The sequence below is a fragment of the Dromiciops gliroides genome, chromosome 3, assembly GCF_019393635.1.
Source record: "Dromiciops gliroides isolate mDroGli1 chromosome 3, mDroGli1.pri, whole genome shotgun sequence".
NCBI lineage: Eukaryota > Metazoa > Chordata > Mammalia > Microbiotheria > Microbiotheriidae > Dromiciops > Dromiciops gliroides.
The window spans coordinates 449,170,608-449,195,900 of record NC_057863.1 but is presented as its reverse complement, the minus strand read 5'-3'; the positions used below and the strand labels follow the sequence as shown (position 1 = coordinate 449,195,900).

Sequence of the window (25,293 nt, the reverse complement as noted above, 5' to 3'; positions counted from 1 at the left end):
TGGTGTTGTAGTGGATTAGAGGAAAACACTTTTCTCTTTGTTGCTTTTCTAAATGGAGATGGATCATTTGGAGCAATTACCTATGTTATTTATTGATGTGTGTATGTTTGTGATGAATAACAACCCCCCCAAATATGTGAAAAGATTACAGAATTGTGACTGTTCTGAATACACATATGTTCAACCAAAAGCAGAAATTGAGATTCTGCCTCCCTGAAACCATAGTCCCTTTTGTCTGAGAAGACCTTTTGTTCTGCTGAAGGACCAGCTAATGGTGTAAAGAGTAAAATTCTTGTCAAATTTGCTGCCCTTTCCCCTGTTAGTCAATGAAGGGTCATTATACTCGTTAGGAGTACTGACTTTAAGCTTATAGTGATTAAAAAAAAACCCAGTCAGTTTGGCATAAACCTCCTAAAAAGTCCCATTGACATAATAGGTCATTTCCCGGCTATAAACTATTGATGGCAAAACTGAATTCTCCATTATTTATTGCCTTCCCTGCCATCTTTGTCTTTGTCTTTGTCTTCCTTTTCTGTTTTGTCTTTTTCATATTTCTCTTTGTCTCGCTTTGTCACACTATCATAAGAAGGTGGGGAGGTGGTAGAAGGAGTCACTTCATCTGTTTTCTCTGGAGTTGAGTTTTCATTACCCTTACCAAAGACCATATCTTCTTTCGTAGCCAGATCAACTCTTTCATCACCTTTGTTATATATGCCCGATATGTTTTTGACATTTTGTCTTAAGCGGTAACGTCTAAACGCTCGCTGAATGATTGTAGCTGACACTTCCTCTTGTTTTCGTTTTAGAGTAGTAGTAATGGGTTCATAAGAAACTTTGGAAGGATTTGCAGCCACAAACCGCTCTTCCATCTGTAAACGTAGGGTGTCCATCTCTTCGCTTTCACCCAACACACGCTTTGTAAAAGCAAATAAGATGTCAAGGCAGTGAATTCGGTCCCCGTTTACCATGGGTAGGTCCATGGCTATGAGCTGGACTTTGTTTGGTTTTGCTATAAGAAGAGGAGGATCTAATGAAGCTGCAAAATCAGAGAGTTTACTGTATTCTATGAACTGGGTGGCATCAGGATCAAACTTCTCCCAAACCTCATAGAACATCTCAAAGTCATCCTCGCTCAGTGGCTCAGCACTCTCTTCAGTAGCAACACTGAAATTCTCCAGGATAACAGCAATGTACATGTTTACAACCACCAGGAATGAGATGATGATGTAACTGACAAAATAGAAAATACCAACAGAGGAGTTACCACAATCTCCTTTGACTGAGCTTCCAGGATGAACTTTTTCAGGGTCACAGTCTGGTGGTCCACTGTTAAGAATGGGTGCAAGCAAACCATCCCAACCAGCAGATGTGGTAATTTGGAAGAGGCAGATCATGCTGTTGCCAAAGGTTTCAAAGTTGAACATGTCATTAATTCCAGCTTCCTTTTTAACATAGGCAAAATTGGACATTCCAAAGATGGCATAGATAAACATGACCAGGAAGAGCAGGAGCCCGATGTTAAACAGAGCAGGGAGGGACATCATCAAAGCAAAGAGCAGTGTTCGGATTCCCTTTGCTCCTTTGATGAGACGAAGAATTCGGCCAATCCTGGCCAGCCGGATCACTCGAAACAGGGTAGGAGACACAAAATATTTTTCTATTATATCAGCTAGAAACATACCTGTTAAAGAACATAAAATAGAATATACTTAAATATACACACTTTAAAAATGCACACACTATGCCATCCTCTTGAGGATAAACCATTTTCCCTTTTATCTTTGTTTCTCCAGGCTGAGAGCAGTGAAGTTTCTCTTGCTTCTAGAATTCTAACTTCAACTACCCTCCTGCCTCCCAATCAATGCAAACTGTAGGACTGGGCATTTTTATGGCTTTCCATTGTGTGACTTCACTGGCAATATTATGGCCAGAATTTTACAGTGTTGGCTACTGAAAAAAAAATCAGGAACCATAGATTCAAGAAACATCATGCTGCTTTACAAATAATAATAGTGCCAGGGATATAACCTCCTAGAATTTTAGAGTTGAAAAGACATTGGAGTTCATTTAGTATGACCCATCTCACAATGCACGATTTTACTCTACTATATACCTGAAAGTTAGTTATCCAACCTCTTCTTTATCACCACCAAAAATAGGATTATCCTTTCCATAGCAGCACTTAATTTGGTTTGTTGAATTAAACTGAATTACTAAGAAGTTCCTCTAAATTTCAGGTCATTCTCATTGTTAACAAGTTCTTTTTTTTTTTTCAGGGCAATGAGGGTTAAGTAACTTGCCCAGGGCCACACAGCTAGTAAGTGTTAAGTGTCCGAGGCCAGATTTGAACTCAGGTCCTCCTGAATCCAGGGCTGGTGCTTTATACACTGCGTTACCTAGCTGCCCCCATTAATAAGTTCTATACTGGGTATCTTCAAAGTCTCATTAGTACCTTTTTCTAGGTATAGCATAGTTTTAAGTTACTAAAGCTTAAAGTCATACTCCACTATGACTTTTGGTATACCCTGCCTTTCAAGACAAGCATATTTCACTTTAACCTGTTGTCCTAATTCTGTTTTCTGGATGGATCTGTAAATTTAATCCTATGAGGGTAATTCTTTTATCAGTGAAAGTCATAATTCCGACTTCTACAGAGGATTTATCTAACTGATGAAAACCATCCTCTATGTCAAGGATTCTTAAATTGTTTTTTGTGTCATTGACCAGCAGCCCCTGTGGCAGACTGGTAAAGCCTATGGGTCCATTCTCAGAATCGTGTTTTTAAAAGAAAAGGAAAAATATATTATTATACAGGAAACCAAAGATTAGTGAAAAAAAGAAAATATGTAACTTTTTTTTTCTCATCCAAGTCTATAGACCCCATGAAATATATTCATAGACCCAAAGTTTAGATTTGTCAATTAGTAACTGGAGAGAGAAGATTTGGCTAAATAAGGTCAGAAGTCGGATTGTAAAGTGTTAAGGAGAGTGAGAGAAAAAGAAGTGGAGGTAGTTAATTTAGATGACTTTTTAAAATATTCAGTCAAGTAGAGATATAGGATGATGGCTCTTGGGGATGGATGGATGAAGCTAGGATTTTTTGACGATGGAAGAAATGTGGGCATATCTGTAGGTAGTAAAGAAGCCATCAACAGACGGAGAAGTTGAAGATAAGTGCCCCTCTATCATGACCATTCTCTCAATCTGTTGAAGAACACAGGATAGCATGGGCTCACTTCTGCATTAGAGGGGTTCGTCTTAGCAAGGAGAAGGGCTACCTCATTTTGTAATTGAGTGATTGACAGATAAACTATTTTCTGGATAAGAGGAATAAGCATTTTAAAGTACCTACTATGTACCAGGTACTGTGCTAAGCATTCTACAAAAATTTACCTAATTTACTTCTCACAACAACCCTGGGAGGCAAATATTATCATTGCCATTTTACAGCCAAGGAAACTGAGGCATATAGCGGTTAAGAGATTTGTCCAGGTTCATACAGATAGTAGGTATTTGAGGCTATATTTGAACTCAGGTTTCCCTGGCTTTAGGCCCGTAGTTCTATCTACCATATTTGTTCTCAGGACTCCTCTCCAGGTCCTCTTGGAACTCTGAGATGTGATTAGTGAGCTTTCACCTTATATTCTTCTTCTCTTTTTTTGGGGGGGGGGCGGGGCAATGGGGTTAAGTGACTTGCCCAGCGTCATACAACTAGTAAGTGTCAAGTGTCTGAGGCCAAATTTGAACTTAGGTCCTCCTGAATCCTAGGCCAGTGCTTTATCCACTGTGCCACCTAGCTGCCCAACCTTATATTCTTTTGATTCAGATTCACCATAATCTTGTCAGCCTCCAGATCATTCCATCATGGGTACACCTTGGATTTCCATCTCCTTGGCCCCCCCATTCTCTTTTCTAATTCTAGTTATCTTCCCTCCATTAGAATGGAAGATTCTTGAGGGCAGAGACTGCTTGCTTGCTTTTTTTTTAAACTTAGTACTTGTCACACTGTGACTGACAATTAATAAGTACCAAAAATGTTTTAAAAATTCATTCATGGGGGCAGCACCAGCCCTGGATTCAGGAGTACCTGAGTTCAAATCCGGCCTCAGACACTTGACACTTACTAGCTGTGTGACCCTGGGCAAGTCACTTAAACCTCATTGCCCCTCACAACAAAAAAAATCATTCATTCACTTTCTCTCTATTTAATTTAATTGCCCTTTGTTTTGAAATTATCTCATAAACTCATAAATGGTTGCTGCCTGTGAGTTATGATTTTTGTATTGTGAGAAATTATTATTTGTAACCAAAGCTTAGGGAGGTTCGGAGCTCCCTCCCCCTTCTTCCAAAGCCCTGACTTTTAGAGGTCCAGTTTCTTCTTGATGTATGATTGCATTGAATATCTTTGTCTTGGTCAGACCCATCCCAAGCTTTCAAAGAATCTAGGTTGGGGACACTCAATGAGTTCTACTCAAGCTTGGGTTGATACAGATCTTTCTGTCTGGATAGGAAAAGGCCTCTCCTTCCAGGGAAGGGTCACAATTCACACATTGAAAAGGGTATACATTCTTTGATAGGCCAAGTTGGGGGTGGGGGTGGGGTCTCAGAAACCTTCATTTTAATATAGCCTACCTCCAAATAAGTTAACCAATTAGATCTGATCTCTCCAGTTACTAATCAACAAATCTAAAATTTGGGTCCATTGCTGTTTGATGAAAAACCTACTGTTTCCAGGGTATATAAGCTGTGAGCCCCACTGCCATGACTGTCTTTGGTCTGAGTGAGATAGTCAAGGACCATCCTCTTATTAATAACCTCCTGGATTTATTAATAAAATGATTAATCAGTAACCATGTCTCTCAAATTTTTAATCATCACAGCATGGAAATTGACCCATACTCATTAGAACATGGTAGCAATAATTTGTGAGCAGGTTCCCATGTACTACAGGAACAAACATATAGGACTTGAAACAAATTAAAGTGGTCCTTCACCCTTCACATTAGCTGAGAGTATTTTTCAAAAAAAAGATTCCCAGATTGGGATCCTCTGATCTCCTGTTCCTTTATGATCAATCTAAATGAATACCTGATACTATAAGTAAAGATTCTTACCTACAATGGACAGAATGACCACCACAAAATCAAAAATGTTCCATCCAATAGTGAAGTAATAATGGCGGAGGGAGACCAGCTTCAGCACACATTCTCCAGTGAATAAGATAATAAAAACCATGTTTATCCAATATAAAACATTGGTCATGGTCGCACTTTGTTCATCTTTTTCTACCATCATGGTGACCATGTTAAGACAAATAAGTACCATAATTGTAATATCAAAAGCTTGTTTTGTCACCATATCAAATATACATCCTTGGATTTTGTTCTGTAAAATGAAGAATATAAATTGTATAGAAATCTTACAAATAATATTTAAAAGCTATTAGCACACACAAAAATCCCATTTTTGGCCTATCCAAATTTCTATAAACAGTTGTACACACTTTATCCAATAAGATGAGCTCTTTATAGACAGTATAGATCAAAGGATTATAAATAATACATTTACATTATAATAAAATTATATTTATAATGTTATAGATACCCAATTTCCAAAGGGTAAAGTTTCCTAATACACAAAGTCCCTCTTGTTCATAACCTTCTCTGACATTTATTTAATAATCTATAAACACTTAAATGTACCCAGTATCTCTTTTTTTTTGGTTTGTTTTGGGGGGGTTGAGGCAATTGGGGTTAAGTGACTTGCCCAGTGTCACACAGCCAGTAGGTATCAAGGGTCTTGGGCTGAATTTGAACTCAGGTCCCCCTGACTCCAGGGCCAGTGCTCTATCCATTATACCACCTAGCTGCCCCATACCCAGTATCTCTTAAGGAAACTATAATTTCTCAATAGATAATTGGTCAAAGAATATAAGCAGACAGTTCTCAAAAAATTTCACAATACTAACAACCATTTTAAAGAAGGATCCACCAAAAACAAGTAAAAAAAATGATCCAGGTCATCAAAAATAAGAGAAATACAAATCAAAACAGTCCTGACATTTCAACTTGCACCCTGCAAATTAGCAAACATGACAAATTCAATGATAGAAAAGTTGTGGGAAGATAGGCCTAGTACATTGTTGGTAGAGCTGTGAACCAATACAATAATTCTGGAAAACAAATAATGTGAATACAATGTCTATATCCTTTGATTTAGAGAATCTATTACCAGATTTATAACCCCCAAAAGACCAAGGACAAGAAGAAAACCTATACGATTAATGTATTTTATCATAGCAAATGACTGAAAACAAAGTACATACCTGTAAATTGGAGAATGACTAAATAAATTGTGGAATATGAATGTGATGGGATATTACTGTACCATAAGAAATGAAGAAGAAGAAGAAGAATATAGAGATGCATGGAAAAATATAAATGAACTGATGCAAAATCAAGTAAACAGAGCCAAGAACAAAATATACACAGTAATTACGACACTATAAACAGAAAATCAACTACAAAAATTGCAAAAGTAAATATATATAGATATATTTTGGTGAGGCAATTGGGGTTAAGTGACTTGCCCAAGTTCACACTGCTAGTTAAGTGTCAAGTGTCTGAGGCTGGATTTTAACTCAGGTCCTCCTGAATCTAGGGACAGTGCTCTATCCACTGTGCCACCTAGCTGCCCCACAAAAGTAAATATTGCAAAAATAAAAAAGAAAGTGCATGGCTTGAAAGAAACACAATCTAAGAAGATACCACCCTTCTTTCTCCTTTCTCCCCTTTGTAGTGATGAAAGGTCTACAACTGTGTTACACTGTACAATATTTTTTTTGATTTATTGATTATTTATGCTGATAAGTGGTTGTATAAAAATAAATGATACCAAGCTATATCTATATCTCTACATATAGATGCAGATAAAGATTTGAAAAACTTCCAAAAAAGCCAAGGTGTTCCAATAGTTTTAATGCAGTTTTAAGTTTTTAAAATTCGGGAGCAGAAATTAATATTCACAAAAATGCAAATTGAAAATTTAAGTTTCTTTTACATTTATTTAGTATTATAAATTTTATATAATGTTTTTAATTTTATTTTTAACAAGATTGGGCTCCCTTGTGTGTGACAGCTTCAAGATGACACTATCTCATGGATTGATAGAAGAGGTCATCATGCTTGACCACTTTGATTACCTAATCTATGTGTCCATTAGACCTTTTCTTGTGGAATTCTGTCAGAACTGTCATATATGCATCAAAACTTCATTATATGGTTGATTTTTTTTTTGGCAGGGCAATGAGGGTTAAATGACTTGCCCAGGGTCACACAGTTAGTAAGTGTCAAGTATCTGAGGCCAGATTTGAACTCAGGTCCTCTTGAATCCAAGGCTAGTGCTCTATCCACTGTGCCGCCTAGCTGCCCCCTATCTGGTTGATTTTAAGGCTAGGATTACAAATGTCATCCTTTCAGCCTCGGAGAAATAGTTGCTGATGAAGTTTTTTACAAATTGTGTAAATCACTGGAGGGACATTTTGCACATAATGGTGCTTATGCTGAATTATAATAAGACATATCAATGTTTAAAATGAAAATACTGTACCTTTTTTGTAAGTCTGTAGAAACTATGCTTCTGAAGTTATTGAAGCTTAACATAGTATTAATATTTTTGAAACACATATGTTAAAGAGAAGATAGGACTGAAGAAATTATGGTGATTTAAAAATGACTTTTTTTTTTAAAAAAAGATACTATATGGTTAATCTTTGTTTAATATTTCAGAATGTAAAGAATATTCCGCTAATGGATTCATTTAACAAATTTCAATTTCTTTTCAAGATTTTCTTATAACAAGGATATTATTATGTTATTAAAGGATATATTAAAGTAGCCATGTATCTTCCTAAAATATTTACACTTAAATTTACTAATACCTGTATCAATATGATTGGAGAAACTGAATCATTTTCATACTAAATATACACCTGCTATCACCAATTTTCATCAAAACTATGTGAAAAGAATAGAATACCTACAACTTGACCTGAATTCCTTTAGCATAAAGGTATATATTCCAGTCTTTATCAAAATATATAGATACTCTTCTTAAGATACCAGTATCATTAGGCAACATTTACAGAGAGGCTTTTTGGGAGCATGGTTTGATGGTATTGATAATTACCCCTTTCAGCCTTTTATAAATAATACTATTATAGCATGGATTCCTCTTCTTCATTACATAAAATATTGTGTTTTTTTAAAGAAAGATTATTTTCCCATAATTACATGTAAACACAATTGTAACATTCTTTTCTTTTCAAATTTTGAGCTCCTTCTGGTGGCTCCTTTCCTCCCCCCATAATTGAGAAAGCAAGCGATTTGACACAGGTGGTACATGTGCAGTCATGTAGCATTACATAATCTTCCTACTTCTCCTGGGTTTAGAAAATATGTGATGTGTATATATATATATATATGCATATATATATACACACATTCATATATATTATATATTATAGGTGCATGCACATACTTCTTACCCATATGTATGTATAAAATGCATCTCATTAGCTCTTTACTTTTTTTATAACTTTGATTCTTTAGTCAATATATCTCCTGGACTCACTAAAGGTACCAACAATTTGACTCCCTAATTATGAAGATAAGAATCAAACAACAGTTTAAAAAATGCTCAGAAAGTTAAATGCATCATAAAGACGATACACACACACATACATATATATATTTTTTTTACTAAAAATCTTTTAGGGCTGTCCTATTTCCACAAGTAGGAAGGAATTTATGTTTGATCCCAATCCTGAGAGGGAGACAAGGGTTACTCTTTAATTGCCTTCATCCTTGTGTTTACCTGGCTATTTTTCCTAGAATATTAGAATATAAAATCATAACAAGTTCTATTATAGAAGAATATCTTGTTGAGATTAAAAGTAAAAGTTTGCAAGTGTATATTTATGTGTATAGAAAACTTTAAAATTTACAGATGTTACAGTGCATAGTGTTGTACACTTCAATATTTGCTTTTTTACTAATAATGGATATTCATAAAAAACGATCACAAATTTCTGATCCTATAATAAACAGGACATCTATTAGAATAAATATGTCTTTTTATAGGCTACTATACCGAGTGATAAGCAATAGTTTAGCTTCAGTAAGAACTCAAATATAAACCATTATCACATCACTACCACTGTAGGAGATAGAGCCATATCAATGCTACCCAGTATGTTGGTGGTGGGGGGATTCTTTTAGAAGAAGGATGAGAGAATCAAGGCCTTTTGTTCAGAACTTTAAAAAAACAACAACCCATAAACATTAATTCCTTAAAGAGAGAAACAATCCTATAAAATGCAATGGTTCTTAACCTTTTTTATGTGTCAGGGATCTCTCTGACGGTCTGGTGAAACCTATGGTGCTCACCTCTGAATAATGCTTTTGAATGCATTATTACATAAAATTACAAAGGAAACCAATGATATGGAAATACCATTATGAACATATTTAAAAAAATAAAACCAAACACCAAATTCATGGATCCTATGGATCCTCTGAAAAGACTTCTCAGATTCCAGACAACTAGGAGGTAAACATTTGCTTACCCCTGGCCTGGGTATTGGCTTTTGTGGTTTCTTGGACCCCAGCTTTTTCATTGCATTGTAGTATTTCTTCTGTTCCTCTGTCATAAAGATATCTTGGCCTCCAAGGTAAAGAAATGAAATAAAAAAAACTATTTAAAACCTGCTTTATTGACTTAATTTCCTCCAAATCCTTAATAAACATTTCAAGAACAATGGGTATAAAGTTTAGCCCCTAAGAAATGTGATTCAGGATAACATTTTATGAAAAATATTTTCAAGATCTTATACTTTTGATATACAGATTCTTGCAGGTTTATAACACATATATACACTGCTTACCACACATGTGCAAAGTGACTTTTATTAGATTTCGTTTGTAATTTTTTTATGATGAGGATATGTATGACAATTATATATAAGTAAAATATTTATGATGTGAACTTAATGATTAACTTAGTTCTAGTGGAAGGGTAATATGGAGTATAGCTTAACAGAGTTTTCCTCATTGTGTATCCTTTTGGTGTGGCAACTATTTCATACTGCCTTATGGATAGAGGGAGAAAAAATAGAAAAAAAAATCTAGTTTTGTGATTTGCTTCACATTCATGGGTCTTAAAATAGTTTATGGAGGAAGCTGAAACCAACAGTTCAAGTAAAGTCTTGATTTAGCTGTAATACACCATCCCTTTGCTAATAGAAAAGAAAAAAAAATGACATTTTGCTAAGTGTAATTTCATGTACTGGGCTGAATTGTGTATTTATTATATTAGTGAAATACTTCTGGGACATGAAATATAAGTAACTGAGGGAATATAAGTAAATACAAGTGATATAATTTAGTTATATGTAACACTATATTATATATAATTGTTAATAATTATAATTGTATAAATACAATTATATATTATAATATAAAATATAAGTAAAGTAATATAGGTAAAATAAATGAGGGAGGCACAAAATTCTAGCTGGAAAATTAATGTCACCAAGCATGGCACATCTCTTGGTGTCTGAATATGACATGTCTCTACTTATAAATTGATATATGTATTTTCAAGTAACTTTTTTGGAAGGGATGAGCATAAATTTAGTACTAGAAGGAGCCTGAGATCAGTTAATCCAACCCCCTCATTTTAAAGTTGTGATTTGCTGCACATTCGTGGGTCTTAAAATAGTTTATGGAGGAAGCTGAAACCAATAGTTCAAGTAAAGCCTTGATTTAGCTGTAATACACCATCCCTTTGCTAATATCCAACATGCATGTTTGATCATTCTCAGTTTTCTTTACATTCTCTACTATAAATTTCAAGGTGGAATGGTCACTTTCCCCAAAGGTTTCCATTATTTCCACTGGTGAGAATCAGTGCCAGGATAAAATTACCTCCTTTGGTTCCTATGTTTGTTTGTTTGTTTTTTAATTTGAAATTTTCATGAAGGCAGCTCAGGAAATTAGGAACTGCTTTGCTTTTGGCAGACAATGATCTAGAAAAATGCCTAACTAATTAAGTCCTCCATCACTACTATATCAAACGTAAGTGCCAATTTTCTAATCTTATGGTCCAAATTTATCACTTTGAAAATATTGAAGTTCTGGTGTCATAGGTTTTTTTGTACAGCTGTTTTGGCCCCCTTGATATGCTAGTGGAGAAGTCTGAAAACTTTCAACACATCGTACTCACATCTGCAAATAAGAATTTAATTTATAGCCTCTGGCATGTTAGAGCAATGTAGGGAGATTGGCAGGATAGAGCCACAGCTATGAAAGTTGTCCTATGCTTTTGAAGGATGTGCCTATATAGTATAAGTACTAGCTAATTTTATCAAGCTAGAAAGACTCTGAATATGAACCCAAGGATGGTTCTTCCTAGGTAATTTTGGAGAGGTTCATCATCAGAGATTAGACCACCAGGCAATAAACTTATTCATTTTGTTATTGCAAGCAATAGCATCTGTTTACTCCCTTATGATTTATTAACATTTACTTTGTATTTTATTCCTCTTCCCAACTATATGTAAAAACAATTTTAAACATAAGTTGTTTTTTTAATTTTGAGTTCCAAATTCTCTTCTTCTTCCTTTCCCCTTCATTGAAAAGGCAAGCAATTTGATATAGGTTATACATGCACAATCATGCAAAACATATTTCTATGTTAGTTTTATTTTGAAAGAAAACACAGACCAGAAAATACTCAGGAAAAAATAAAGTGAAAAAGTATACTTCAATCTGTATTCACATTCCATCTGTTCTTTTTCTGGAAATGGATAACACTTTTCATCACAAGTCCTTCATAATTGGCATAGATCATTGTATTGCTGAATATAGCTGTCATTCACAGTTGATCATCATATAATTTTTTTAATCTTTACACTAGGATGAATTTTTTTATTTAGAATTTTATTTTTTCTAAATTACATGTAAAAACATTCTGATATAAATTTTTAAAAACTGTGTTCCAAGAACTCAAGCAAGTCAATATAAGTCATACATGAGTAGTCATGCAAAACATCTCCACATTAGCCAGGTTGTGAAAAAAAACAGATAAAAACAAAACTTCAGATTAAGGAACTATCAAAAAAATTATACTTCAATCTGTTTTCAAATACCATTGGCTCTTTCTCTGTGGATGTATTGCAATTTTCATAACTCAGAATTATCTTGGATAACTGAATTGCTAAAAATTACCAAGTCATTCACAGCATATCATCTTATAATATTGCTGTTATTTTGTATACAGTACATTTCACTCTGCATCAGTTCATGTAGGTCTTTCCAGGTTTTCTGATAAAATCCTGTTCATCATTTTTTTGTTTCCAATAAAGGAACTAACAAAAAAATTATGTTTCAATCTGTATTCAAGTACCATCAGTTCTCTCTGTAGATGGATTGCATTTTTTATAAGACCTTCAGAGTTGTCTTGTATCATTGCATTGCTGAAAATAACCGAGTCATTCACAGTGGATCATCTTAAAATATTACTGTTATTTTGTATGCAGTACCTTTCACTTTGCTTCAGCTCATGCAGGTTCCTTCAGGTCTTTCTGATAGTATCCTGCTCATCATTTTTAATAGTAAACTACATTTATATAGTGCTTTAAAGAGAGATTTCTTTACAATAAACCCATGAAGTTGATTATTGCAACAACAGTAATTGATAACATTTATATAGTACCTTAAACTTGACAAATAATTTTCTTCACAATAGCCTAGCAAAGTAAGTACCAAACATTTTGCCATCATCAATCAATCATCATCCATCAATCCTCATCATTGTTGATCAAGCCTCATCTTCATTCAATCCTCAACATACAATATTGCTGTAACTATGTACAATGCTCTCTTGGTTCTGTTCATTTTGCATCAGTTTGTAAGTCTTTCCAGGCTTTTCTGAGAGCATCCTGCTTGTCATTTCTTATAGCATAATAGTATTCCATCACAATTACGTACAACAAATTGTTCAGCCTTAACTGTGATAGACTTAATTCTTCTCAGCAAAGTAATGATCCAAGACAATGCCAAAAGACTTATGATGAAGAATGCTCTCTGCATTCAGAAAAAGAACTGTGGAGTCTGAATGCAGATTGAAGCATACTATTTTAAGTTTTTCTTTTGTTGCCTACTTTACCAAGCTCTTTTTTCATTATTTTCTTGCATCATTCTCATTTCTTTTCTTTTCTTTTCTTTTTTGGTGGGGCAATGAGGGTTAAGTGATTTGTTCAGTGTCACATAGCTAGTAAGTGTCAAGTGTCTGAGGCTGGATGTGAACTCATGTCCTCCTGAATCCAGGGCCAGTGCTTTATCCACTGTGCCACCTAGTTGCCTTATCATTTTCATTTCTTTCCCCTGTTTTTCCTCTCCCTCTCTTAGTTGATTTTAGCATCCTTTTAAAATTCTTCCATGGCCTGAGTCCAATTCACATTTTTCACTGAGACTTTGTATGTAGCAATTTTCACTTTGTTCATTTTTTTTGAGTTTGTGTTTTGATCTTCCCTGTCACCATAGTAACTTTCTGTGGTCAGGATCCTTTTTTTTAATTGTTTGCTCATTTCCCAAGGCTATTTCTTGACTTTTAATTGGATATTAAATTTGGGTTCTGCTCCTGAGGTAGAGGGGGTACTCTCCAAACCTTTACATTTTCTGTACATCTCTTTTCAGAGCTAGTTCTGGGGTGTATGTGTAAACTTTCAGTTTTGCAAAGTAGTATGATCTAAGGAGAAGTATGTTTACTACTCCCCTGGTCTGTGCTCTGGTCTGTGAATAACTACAAGCACTCTTTTCTGCTCTGGACCTGTGACGAGGGTTTTCACTCCTCTGTTACCACAAGCTCTGGTGTGGTAGTGGTTCTCCCTACCCTGGGATTGTGACCCAGTTCTGAGTAAGGACAATGCAACAGAGTCCTGCCCCTGATGCCAGAATAGGGACCCCTATAATCATTTGATTAGTTGTCTGACCCCCTCATCACCTGTGGGGTAAGAACTCCTAAAGCAGCCCATGCTGATTCGGTCACCTCCAGAGCCTGCTACTGGTTTGCTGAGGTGCCACCTGTGCAGGTGTTTTGTGTTCTTCCTACCTGGTGCAATAGACCTTTCCTGCCAACCTTCTAAGTTATCTCAGGCTTTAAAATTCTTTCATCCTGTCCTTTTGTGAGATATGCCACTCCAGAATTTCTTTTGAAGTGATATTTAATGCTATTTTTTTTTTGGTAAGGCAATTGGGGTTAAGTGACTTGCCCAGGGTCACACAGCTAGTAGGTGTCAAGGGTCTGAAGCCAGATTTGAACTCAGGTCCTCCTGAATCCAAGGCCGGTGCTCTATCCACTGCGCCACCTAGCTGACCCAATGCTATTTTGAGGGGAATTTGGGAGAGATTGGAAGAGTACTTGCTTCTTCTCCACCATCTTGGCTCTGCCCTCCAAAAATCTTAATAGTAAATTATCTATATTTGCTGAGTCTCTACTGTGTCAAGAGGGCTGTAACTAATACTAGTTTAAGTAGGATCTGGAAAGTATAAGTGACTTGCTCATTTTCACATTGCATTTAAAGGTAGGATTTCAAGTCTAACACTTGATATAATAGTTCCAATATACCATAGTGATTCTTGATATTCACACTGACATTTTTTAGAAAAATAAAATATTGTGTCTTTTGTCTTGAAAGAATTGAGCATGCCTATTCCTTTGTAACATCTATCATCTGTCCCTTTCCACTGGAAACACCATAGTTGATTTACATATGACCTTATGCCTAGACTATCATAGTAGTTTCCTAACAGGTGTTATTGTTTCTAGTTTCTTCTTTCTCTAATTTATCCTCTACATAATTTTCATATTAATTTTTTAAAAAATGTTATCTTATACTTATTTTCCTCCTCAAACATCATCATAGCTCCCTACTGTTCAGAGAATAATATGCAAACTTTTTATCCTGGCATGCAAGGCATCCAAAAATGTAAACCCATTCCAGGTCTAAACTTATTTCCACTACTAACTAACTGCCTTGCACGAAAGTCTCCTCTCCAGCCAAAAGGTTTTTCAAATAGGCCTTGCACATTCTTCCCATTAGAATGAAAGTTTTGCACGGTGACTGTCTTTAGTTTTGTTTTTATTTGTATCTTTAGTGCGAGTAAATGCTTAACAAATGCTTGTCTTTCCCTTCCCTTTGCAGCTAGTGTCAATAACTCAATTCTATTCTTCCCCCTCCCCTGCCCCCCTTGAGGGGCAATGAGGGTTAAATGACTTGCCCAGGGTCACAGATCTACTAAGTGTCAAGTGTCTGAGGTCAAATTTGAACTCAGGTCTTCCTGAATCCAGGACTGGTGCCTTATCCATTGCATTACCTAGCTGTCCCAATTCCATCCTTAAATGCAAAGAATTATTATGCCTGATTTCCTAAAAAGAGTTCAATATTTATACAGATAACAAAAAGAAAGAAGCAGAGGCAGGTGAAGTCATTGGAAGGGGAAAAGCTTAACAAGTAGAAATGATTAAGTTGAAAAGAATCCTCGTTGGATGGGTATTAGAAAACAGACCAAAGCCTATCAGATAGAAAAAGGAAGTAGGAAAAGAACACATGCAAATAGAAAAGCAAAGCAAAATAAAAGACAAGTTAATAAAAATAAGGAGGTAGGAATCACTGAAAAATGTTCCCAGTTGGCCTCCAACCACATGGTTGGTTTTCTGTTTCATGTTATAGCAATCTCAACATTAGAAGATTCTCCCAGGATTTAAGGAGCAATGGTTATAAAGAAGGGGATAGATGACACAATGACACAGATTCTGAGACTATGAATATACTTTATCCTGACTCATTTATAATTTAACATGCATCAAACGTGCTACAGACATGTAGCTAGGTGTGAATGTCTTTGAAGTGCTGGTGCTGATAGCAAGGTAGAATAATTAGGAAATTTGGGAAATACTATTCTTCTGTTATCAAATACATTTTCCCAAGGGAAATAAGTATGTAATACTTATAATTAAAATAACAGGTTTAAACCCTCACCTGTAATTCAATTGTCAGAAATGATTAACTCCTTTAAATAAAATTCTCGAGTACAAGTAATTGGCACAAGTAAGTGCCAATCAATGCAAATGTTAGTTGAAGTTGGCATTCATGTATAAAAATAGAGGTTTAGAAGTTAGAACATACTTAGGAAATGTTAACCATAGATACCCCATTTAAGGACACAATTACCTTTGAAAATCAAAGTGTAGAAGAATAATCCAATAATTTGCTATGTTATCTTCCACACTGTGGCTATTGGTCCCTGTTTAATTTTTAATTCTCTGATTTTAGACATGTATGTTTTCCCCAATTGTACCTCCTCAGTTAAATATTCACAAATTGAACATTTTTTATCTTTCACCTTTTTAAAAATTAGAATTGTAATTAAGCTGTCATCTTTCAAAATGTTATTTTATGACAGTGTTTGCAAGATGATTAGAATAACCATTTCTATAATATAAATGAATGAAATAACATTTACTTCTTTCTTACAAATAATTTGAATAAACAATGAGCCTTTTAATGAGAATGTTTCAAATGATGATATACTAAACAGTCTGAAAGTTTAATCTTACATATATATATATATATATATATATATGCATGTATGTATATATGTGTAGTCCCAAAAGTTTTAATGAAGTTTTAAAAGTTTTTAAAATGTCACTAGGACTTTTGGGATACCCTGTATATACATACTCACACATTCAGGACAATGACAAAATGCTTGGAATACTTATCTTCTTTTTCTGTTGATTGAAATTATCTATGATGACACCAATGAAGAGATTCAAAGTGAAGAATGACCCAAAGATGATAAAGATGACAAAGTAAAGATACATGTAGAGGCTTGCTTCATATTTGGGCTGAAAATTTATCTACAAAATTAGCAAGAATTAGCAATATAGAGACACTAAGTTTGGGTAGTAATTTCAATGTTATACAGTGACTATTGGCAAAATAATTCAAATGACACTCTTCTGGATGTTATAATTCTGCTTTGATATACAGGAACTATCATTCTGCCTTGATTTACTTTAAAAATTTCATCATTTAGGCTTTGTAACGCTTAAATATTTCTGTAGACTTCAAACAGACAATGGTTATGAGACTGAAACTATATATACTCCCAGATCTTAGAGCTGTTAATTGATAAATAAGTAAATGATCTGAAACAGGACTTTAATTTGAATTGACCATCATTAAACAAAATCTGCCTACCTTTGACACATGAATACTCTTTTTTTTTTAATGTATGAGGTATTTTATTTTTTCTGTTACATGTAAAGATAGTTCTCAACTTTTGTTTATACATGCTTTACAATTTCAGATTTTTCTCCCTCCCTCCCCTCCCTTCCCCCTCCCCTAGACAGCAGGTAATCTGATATAGGTTATATCTATATATCTCTATACATATACATATATATATATACACACACATATATATACACATAATAACATTAATCCTACTGAATACTCTTTTTTTAATGGAAAAAAAAATTTAGACTCTGACAGGGTGGTAGTTGGGAGAAAATACATAATAGTAAAAAGAATTCAAATGAATTTTCATTAAGTCATATCAGCTTCTCCATCCATTTGTAAAACAATTACATATTTGTGTGAGATATACTATTTATTCAGTCTATGGAAAGCATATTTGCTTCTTTATTATGCTGAATCAATTAATGGGACAGAGTCTTTGCAATAATTCCAAAGCCTATGAAAGGGTCCCTAGCAAATAGTTTGGAAAGCAGTTAAGATATATTATGGCTTTGTCCAGTACTTACATTAACCGAATCAACAGCTGCATACATAATATCCATCCATCCTTTAAATGTGGCCTGCAAACACATAACATTTATAAAATTTGAATATGAAATTTAGAGATTAGAACAAATAAAAGTGTTTTTTTTTTTTTACGTAGGGCATTTAGAATCCTTTGAGTAATAAGAGATTGGTAAATCTAGCAGCACTGCAAAATACCATTTTAATACTAAATTTTCATTTTTACTTTCTCCGAAATTCAATATTAAAATTTTATGTATTAAATAAGGTTACCATTTTCATAATATTACTACTTCACAATTACTGCCTATAAGCCACAATGATCTGTTAACAGTGGCAAGATATTTTTCTAGGGAGAGAGAACTTTTCCTCAATTTCTGCAGAATACATTGTACATACTATAGTCCATTGGTTCTATTTTTTTTTTTTTGGTTAGGCAATTGGGGTTAAGTGACTTGCCCAGGGTCACACAGCTAGTAAGTGTTAAGTGTCTGAGGCCGGATTTGAACTCAGGTCCTCCTGAATCCAGGGCTGGTGCTCTATCCACTGTGCCACCTAGCTGCCCCAGTCCATTGGTTCTAAAAGTTATATGTATGTGTGGAAGTGAGAAGGGTGCCATGGACATCAATGTACTGAGAATGGAATGGACTATGAATGCTGCTTTTGAGTTAGGGCAGAAAACCCTTGCTGGAAATAGATATGACTCAAACGAGCAGCTCTTCTATTTCCATCTTCACCTCTTCCTCCATTTTCTCCATTCTATTCTTCCCATCTTCTCCCCACATCCAACCCTGCCAAATTCCATAAAAGTATGCATGATTATTGAAGGAATTAGATAGAATTAATTGAATAATGGGCCCAGAATCATGTTTAATACTGTCTTTTAAACTGGGACAAGGGGAATTTTGGTTCAGGGGTTGGGGTTGGGACAGAGCAGTGTACGAGAGAAAAACACAAAATAATTTATATAACCTGAGGAGTCAAGTACTTCAGAGTTTTTTTTAACTGATTCTTAGGTTGTATGAATTGAGATGCCTAAGATTCCTACCCTCTCCCCCCACCAAAATAAACCCAGAGATTTCCCACCGAGCATCTAAAATATCAGAATACAATTTTGTTTCTTTAATTAAAGTCAAACTGGGTCTGAGCTGTTTAGAAAACTTCAAATAAATCCCTGGAAAATATAACATTATCAGTAATTTAGATTTTAGTGTGAAGGATATGAACAGATTGTATCTAAAAGCAGGTTTTGATAAGAGGATAATAACCTTTAATGGTTCTTTATACATCAGAATTATGGTTTATGGTAGAGTCAAATTCTTTTCCCCCTACTAGTGACATAGAATTGGATATTAATAATTTACCAGACTTAGAACAGAATAATGAAATAACACTGAACCCATGTCAATTTCACTTTAAAACATGGAGTAAATATATTAATATCAAGGATATGAAAAAAATCTGTAGAATTCATGCTTGTGTACTTAATTTTCTATCATATAGCGAAGGGAAAATATCTTAAATAATCATTAAAAAGCTATATCTAAACATTTCTAATTTCATTTTTATTTTTAGGTATAATCAAACTTAATAAAAAGTTATTATGTTAAAATAGTAATATGTTACACAATACAAATATATATTACTTGGAAAAAAGTATCACTTACAACTTGAAGCAGAGAAAGGTAACCAATTCCAACATTATCAAAGTTCACTTTCACATTTTTCCACCGTACATCATGGCTACTATTCATGAGTTGTTCACACTGCTCACGAGTCTCAACCATGCTTACAGGAAACCTGTTGCCATCTGTGGTGTTAATGCACTCATAGAACTTGCCAGCAAACAGATTTACTCCCATAATGCTAAAAATTAGCCAGAAGATAAGGCAGACCAGTAGTACGTTCATAATGGATGGAATTGCTCCTAAAAGAGCATTTACCACCACCTAGCACACAAAAATAAATAATTAAATAAATAAATAAATAAATAAATAAATAAATTTGTGTTGGACAATTAATCATTCAATGAGTATTTATTGAGCACTAATATGTTCCAGGAACTTTGTTAAGTACTGGGGTTGCAATTGCAAAGAATTAAGCTATCCCTCAGCAATAACATATCAAACAATCATAGCATCTGAGAAATCAAATAAAGAAAATATAAATGAAGTCAGTATCCCAAATTTTATATTACAGAATTAGGCAATCTAATTATTAAATGATCATATCAACCAACCAACCAAGAAGATATATTAGGTGCCTAACATAAGTGTACTCAATCAGCACTATGCTAAATGGTGCTAGAAGAAGATTTTAGTCACTCCCTCAAGTATAGGGTGAAAGAGAAGATAGATGGTACTCATGAGACAGTGGGTGAAAACAAAAGGTGAGAAATTACATTTAAAATAATTAACAGAACTTAAATGAAAACAAACAAATAAATGGAAACCTGATGGTTGTAAGTTGAATCATACATTCTGCATATTCTAGAAAAGAAAAACAAATTAAATGAAATATAATGTCAGTTTAAATAATATAATAAATCATAATAACAAATGCTATATAATCACTTAAAATTCATAACATGAGGAGTGTCAACATTTCACATACCTTCAAATATCAAAGCTTTTAAATTTAATGTAGTCAAAATCATCCATTTTGCATTTCATAATACTCTCTATCTCTTGCTTGGTCATAAACTGTTCTTTGCAAAGATCTGAGAGGTAAACTATTCCTTCCTCTCCTAATTTACCTATGGTATCACCTTTTATGTCTAAATCATGTACCCATTTTGACTTTATTTTAGTATAAGGTATAAGATGTTGGTCTATGCCTAATTTTTGCCATACTATCTTCCAGTTTTCCCAGCAGTTTTTGTCAAATACTGAGTTCCTATCCCAGAAGCTGGAGTCTTTGGGTTTATCAAACAGTACATTTCTAAAGTCATTTACTATTGTGTCTCCTGTGCCTAACCTATTCCATTGATCCTCTACTCTATTTCTTAGCCAGTACCAAAAAGTTTTGATGACTGCTGCTTTATAGTAGAGCTTCAGATTTGGTATAGCTAGCTCACCTTCCTGGGCATTTTTTTTCATTAGTTCCCTTGATATTCTTGACCTTTTGTTTTTCCAGATGAGTTTTGTTATTTTTTTCTAGCTCTATAAAATAATTTTTAGGTAGTCTGATTGATATGGCACTGAACAGGTAAATTAAATTAGGTAGAATTGTCATTTTTATTATATTAGCTCGGCCTATTCATGAGCAATTGATATTTTTCCAGTTATTTATATCTGATTTGATTTGTGTGAAAAGTGTTTTGTAATTGTGTTCATAGAGTTCCTGGGTTTGCCTTGGCAGGTCGACTCCCAAGTATTTTATATTGTCTACTGTTACTTTATTTAAAATTTTTTTTTCTACTGTTACTTTAAATGGAATTTCTCTTTCTATCTCTTGCTGCTGACCATTGTTGGTCATGTATAGAAATGCTGATGATTTGTGTGGATTTATTTTATATCCTGCTACTTTGCTAAAGTTGTTAATGGTTTCAAATAATTTTTTAGTTGATTCTCTAGGACTCTCTAAGTATACCATCATGTCATCTGCAAAGAGTGATAGTTTTGTTTCCTCCTTGCCTATTCTGATTCCTTTAATTCCTTTTTCTTCTCTGATTGATAAAGCTAAAATTTCTAGTACAATATTAAATAATAGAGGTGATAATGGACATCCCTGTTTCACCCCTGATCTTATTGGGAAGGCCTCTAACTTATCTCCATTACAAATAATGCTTGCTGATGGTTTTAGGTAGATACTGCTTATTATTTTAAGGAAAGCTCCACCTATTCCTAAGCTCTCTAGTGTTTTTATTAGGAATGGGTGCTGTATTTTGTCAAAAGCTTTCTCTGCATTGTAATACAATTTCTTATTGCCTGCAGTTCATGTTCTAGGCTTTTTCTTTCCTTCCTCTATGATCTAATCTCAACTGTTGGTCTTTTTTTCCCCTGTGTCTCATTCTTTCCAACTAATGTAAGAATGTCTAATGTGCTACCTAGTTAATGGTATCTTAACATTTCAAATACCATTATACTCATAGTATCAATAAAACTTTTGAGCAGTTACTAATTGTTCAGATAACATTTTAGGAGGAGATATATTTGTGGGCAGATCCCCTTTACAGAATCTTCCAAAAGGCCACCAGACCTTTTGCTAATAGGACACAGCATGTTTGCAGCATTTGGGAAATGCAGTGGTTCCTTGCTGCAAAGAAGTCCAAGTCTTCTGAAAAAGTACCTCTGATTTGCTGTGAGTCATACAGTTTGATCTCATTTATAGAAACCATCATTAGCATTTAAATCTTCCCTATATCTCTTGGAAGTGAATAGAGAGAAAACATCATTTCGTTCATTTTGTAGATATAGGAATAGAAAAGTAAAGTCATAGGTCAATGACAAAGCTAAGCCAGATATGAGGGCTCAAATCCACTAGATCAAATAGTTTCTGATGTTCGTTAGGGAGAAGAAAAATAGGTCACCCATATTTCTGTGTACCTATATGAATTCTGTATTCAAGTCAGGAATACTAGCATTGAAATCTAATCTCAGACACTTATTAGCCGTGTGACCATGGATCGGTCATTTAATTTCTATCAGCCTCAGTTTCCTCAACTATAAAATTGGGATAATAAAAGGGTCTGCCTCCCAGGATTGCTATAGGGATAAAATAAGATGATATGTACAGTGCTTTGGAAACCTTCAAGCTCTCTATGAATGCTAGCTATTATCACAATGGGCTCAGGCTTCCTGTTAAGACTATAAAGCATATCATATATATATACACACATACATATATATGATGCACACACACACACACACATAATATATATAACAAAATTGAAAGAAAAGCATGAAAAGACTTGGTCCATATTGTAAAAGAAAGTGAGGCATTTGTATAAAAAAGATTTATAAAACCTAGAAGTAGATTGGTAGCTAGAGTTTCTAGTTTACAAAATCGCTTATCATTTCTATTCCTAACTTGTTTCTGTCCCACCTCTGTTACTCAATAGTTGTATGATCCTGGCCAAGCTATGTTACTGGCACCCTCAATGATTATAAGACTGGAGACCATAAGCCAGTCTACCTGGAAGGTGACTGACTGGGTACCTCATCAGGATTAAAATATACTGATGAGGGGGCAGCTAGGTGGCGCAGTGGATAAAGCACCGGCCCTGGATTCAGGAGTACCTGAGTTCAAATCCGGCCTCAGACACTTACTAGCTGTGTGACCCTGGGCAAGTCACTTAACCCCCATTGCCCTGCAAAAATTAAAAAAAAATATACTGATGAAATCACAGGAAATGTCTCAAAACTATGATTATGAAGTACTTGATTACATTTGTGCAAATGAGACTACACTGTTAATATGATTCAAGGACAAAGATGTCAGAGTTGGAAGGGACATATGGATTGATCTAATGGAAGTTTTGAAGTGCTTGAACTCAGACAACTAGTTGGTTGTAGAACTAGGTTGAGACTTCTGGTCTTTATTATTTTTAGTCCAATGGTATTTCATTATAACTAATTAATACTTTTGAGATTTAATACTAAAAAAATATAAAAATTGAGGAAGAGCAAAATAAAGCCAGTCGTCTAGGCAAAGAATATGTTTATCACAGGTTATTATAAATCACTTTGCTAATGGGGTTTATATACCAGCATCATATAAAACCAAACTTATCTAAATTATTAAAAAAGTGATGACAATCATAGAATAATAGAACCTTGTTACAATGCTAATTTTGTTCTGATTGTTATGGGATGACTTAAAGATGAAGTCGTTTTATAATAATATGTTCTTGGCAATTAAACCCTTTTAAACAGGGCACAAAACAGTCTATCTTATATTAGAGGGTGTTCAAAAAATCTAGAGTAGTGGCAAGAACAATAATAGTAAATTGTCATGAACCAAAAAGAATTTTTTAAAAACCTGTCACCACCAGTGCAGGAATTTTTGAGGATTGTTTTATATGACAGAATTATAGGGACCATCAAATATTAATTAATAAGACAGAAACTTTGCCATTTGATAACACTATACAATTGGCATTTAACAGTGCAACTTGCAGACCATACAAATATACACACATTTGACTTAAATATGTAACTCTTTCAGAGATGTCATTATTGAAAGTGAGGAAGCTGTCTTGGCAACCAAGGTAATTTAAGTGTGAAAAATTGGATATGTTATGGAACTAGAGAATCTATACTTGTCACTTTAGATGGTATAGTAACACTACAGTTTTCTGACATAGTTGGGGAGTATGATGGGATAAAAGTCTTTCTAGTTAACTGGAATTTGTTAACATTTTAAGAGCCAACACTGAATGTTGTAAAATATGCATGATAAGAATAGAACTCACCTCCCAAGATCGATGTGAAGATCAAATGTGATAATTTCTTTTTTTTTGTGCAGGGCAAGGTGACTTTTTTTTGTGCAGGGTTAAGTGACTTGCCCAGGGTCACACAGCTAATAAGTGTCAAGTGTCTGAGGCCGGATTTGAACTCAGGTACTCCTGAATCCAGGGCTGGTGCTTTATCCACTGCGCCACCTAGCCGCCCCCAAATGTGATAATATTTTAAAGTAATTTGCAAATCTTGAAGCCTAATATAAAGGCTAGTTTTTATTATTTTGTTATTTCAACTCTTTAAGTGGAAATCTTTCCAAAATATATTACTCATTCTCTTGCCTAAGTAGGTGTGATGTGAAAATTGTAATATAATCTTTGATTGATAATTCAGTGTAATCATTATTATAAATTATTTTCCAGTACTATAATTTGCACGTTGCCTTGAATTGACATAACTTACCTTTTAAAACCATCATTCCAGTCAGCCACCCAGCCTTAAAACCTTAGTTATCTTTAAGTCTTCTTCCTCTATCATAGGCAGTAATCATGTCTTAACTCCATGTCTAACATCTCATCCTGTCATTTCTATTCCCACAGTAAATACTCTAATTCAAGCACTTATTTCTACTCATCTAGGCTACTGTAATAGCCTTTTCTCCTCCTGTCTCTCCGGCTCCAATCCATATTTTATAATTAATGCCCAAGCAATCTTAAGGTATTATTCTGATCACATCACTCCCCTACTGGAAGGGTTTCAGGAGATTCCTGTTCTCAGTGAAATACAATTTAAACTCCTTATGCTAGCATTCAAGGCCTTTCACAATCTGGGTCAAGCCTTGCCTTACGCTTTTCAAATGTTCTAAATTCTGGCAATATTATATTGCAATCCCTGCTTTTTTCAGACATTGTGCTCATACTGTGATCTCTAACAGGAATAAACTCTCTTCCTCTCCTACCCTCTGCTAGCTCTACCAGATAGATGAAAATACTTACGTCCATC

General features: G+C 34.5%; 1 protein-coding gene across 1 annotated transcript in view; it reads right to left on the bottom strand.

The window, feature by feature from the left end:
* Positions 1-322: 322 nt before the first annotated feature.
* The window catches only part of LOC122751493 (sodium channel protein type 9 subunit alpha), a 211,277-nt gene continuing 186,306 nt past the window's right edge, over positions 323-25,293 (bottom strand). The window contains exons 22-27 of the mRNA XM_043998561.1: positions 19,558-19,839; positions 17,893-17,946; positions 16,846-16,983; positions 9,626-9,730; positions 5,115-5,385; positions 323-1,681 (exon numbers count right to left, since the gene is read on the bottom strand). Coding sequence (XP_043854496.1) covers positions 483-1,681; positions 5,115-5,385; positions 9,626-9,730; positions 16,846-16,983; positions 17,893-17,946; positions 19,558-19,839 — 2,049 coding nt within the window. The 3' untranslated portion in view covers positions 323-482. The remainder of the gene's footprint in view (positions 1,682-5,114; positions 5,386-9,625; positions 9,731-16,845; positions 16,984-17,892; positions 17,947-19,557; positions 19,840-25,293) is intronic.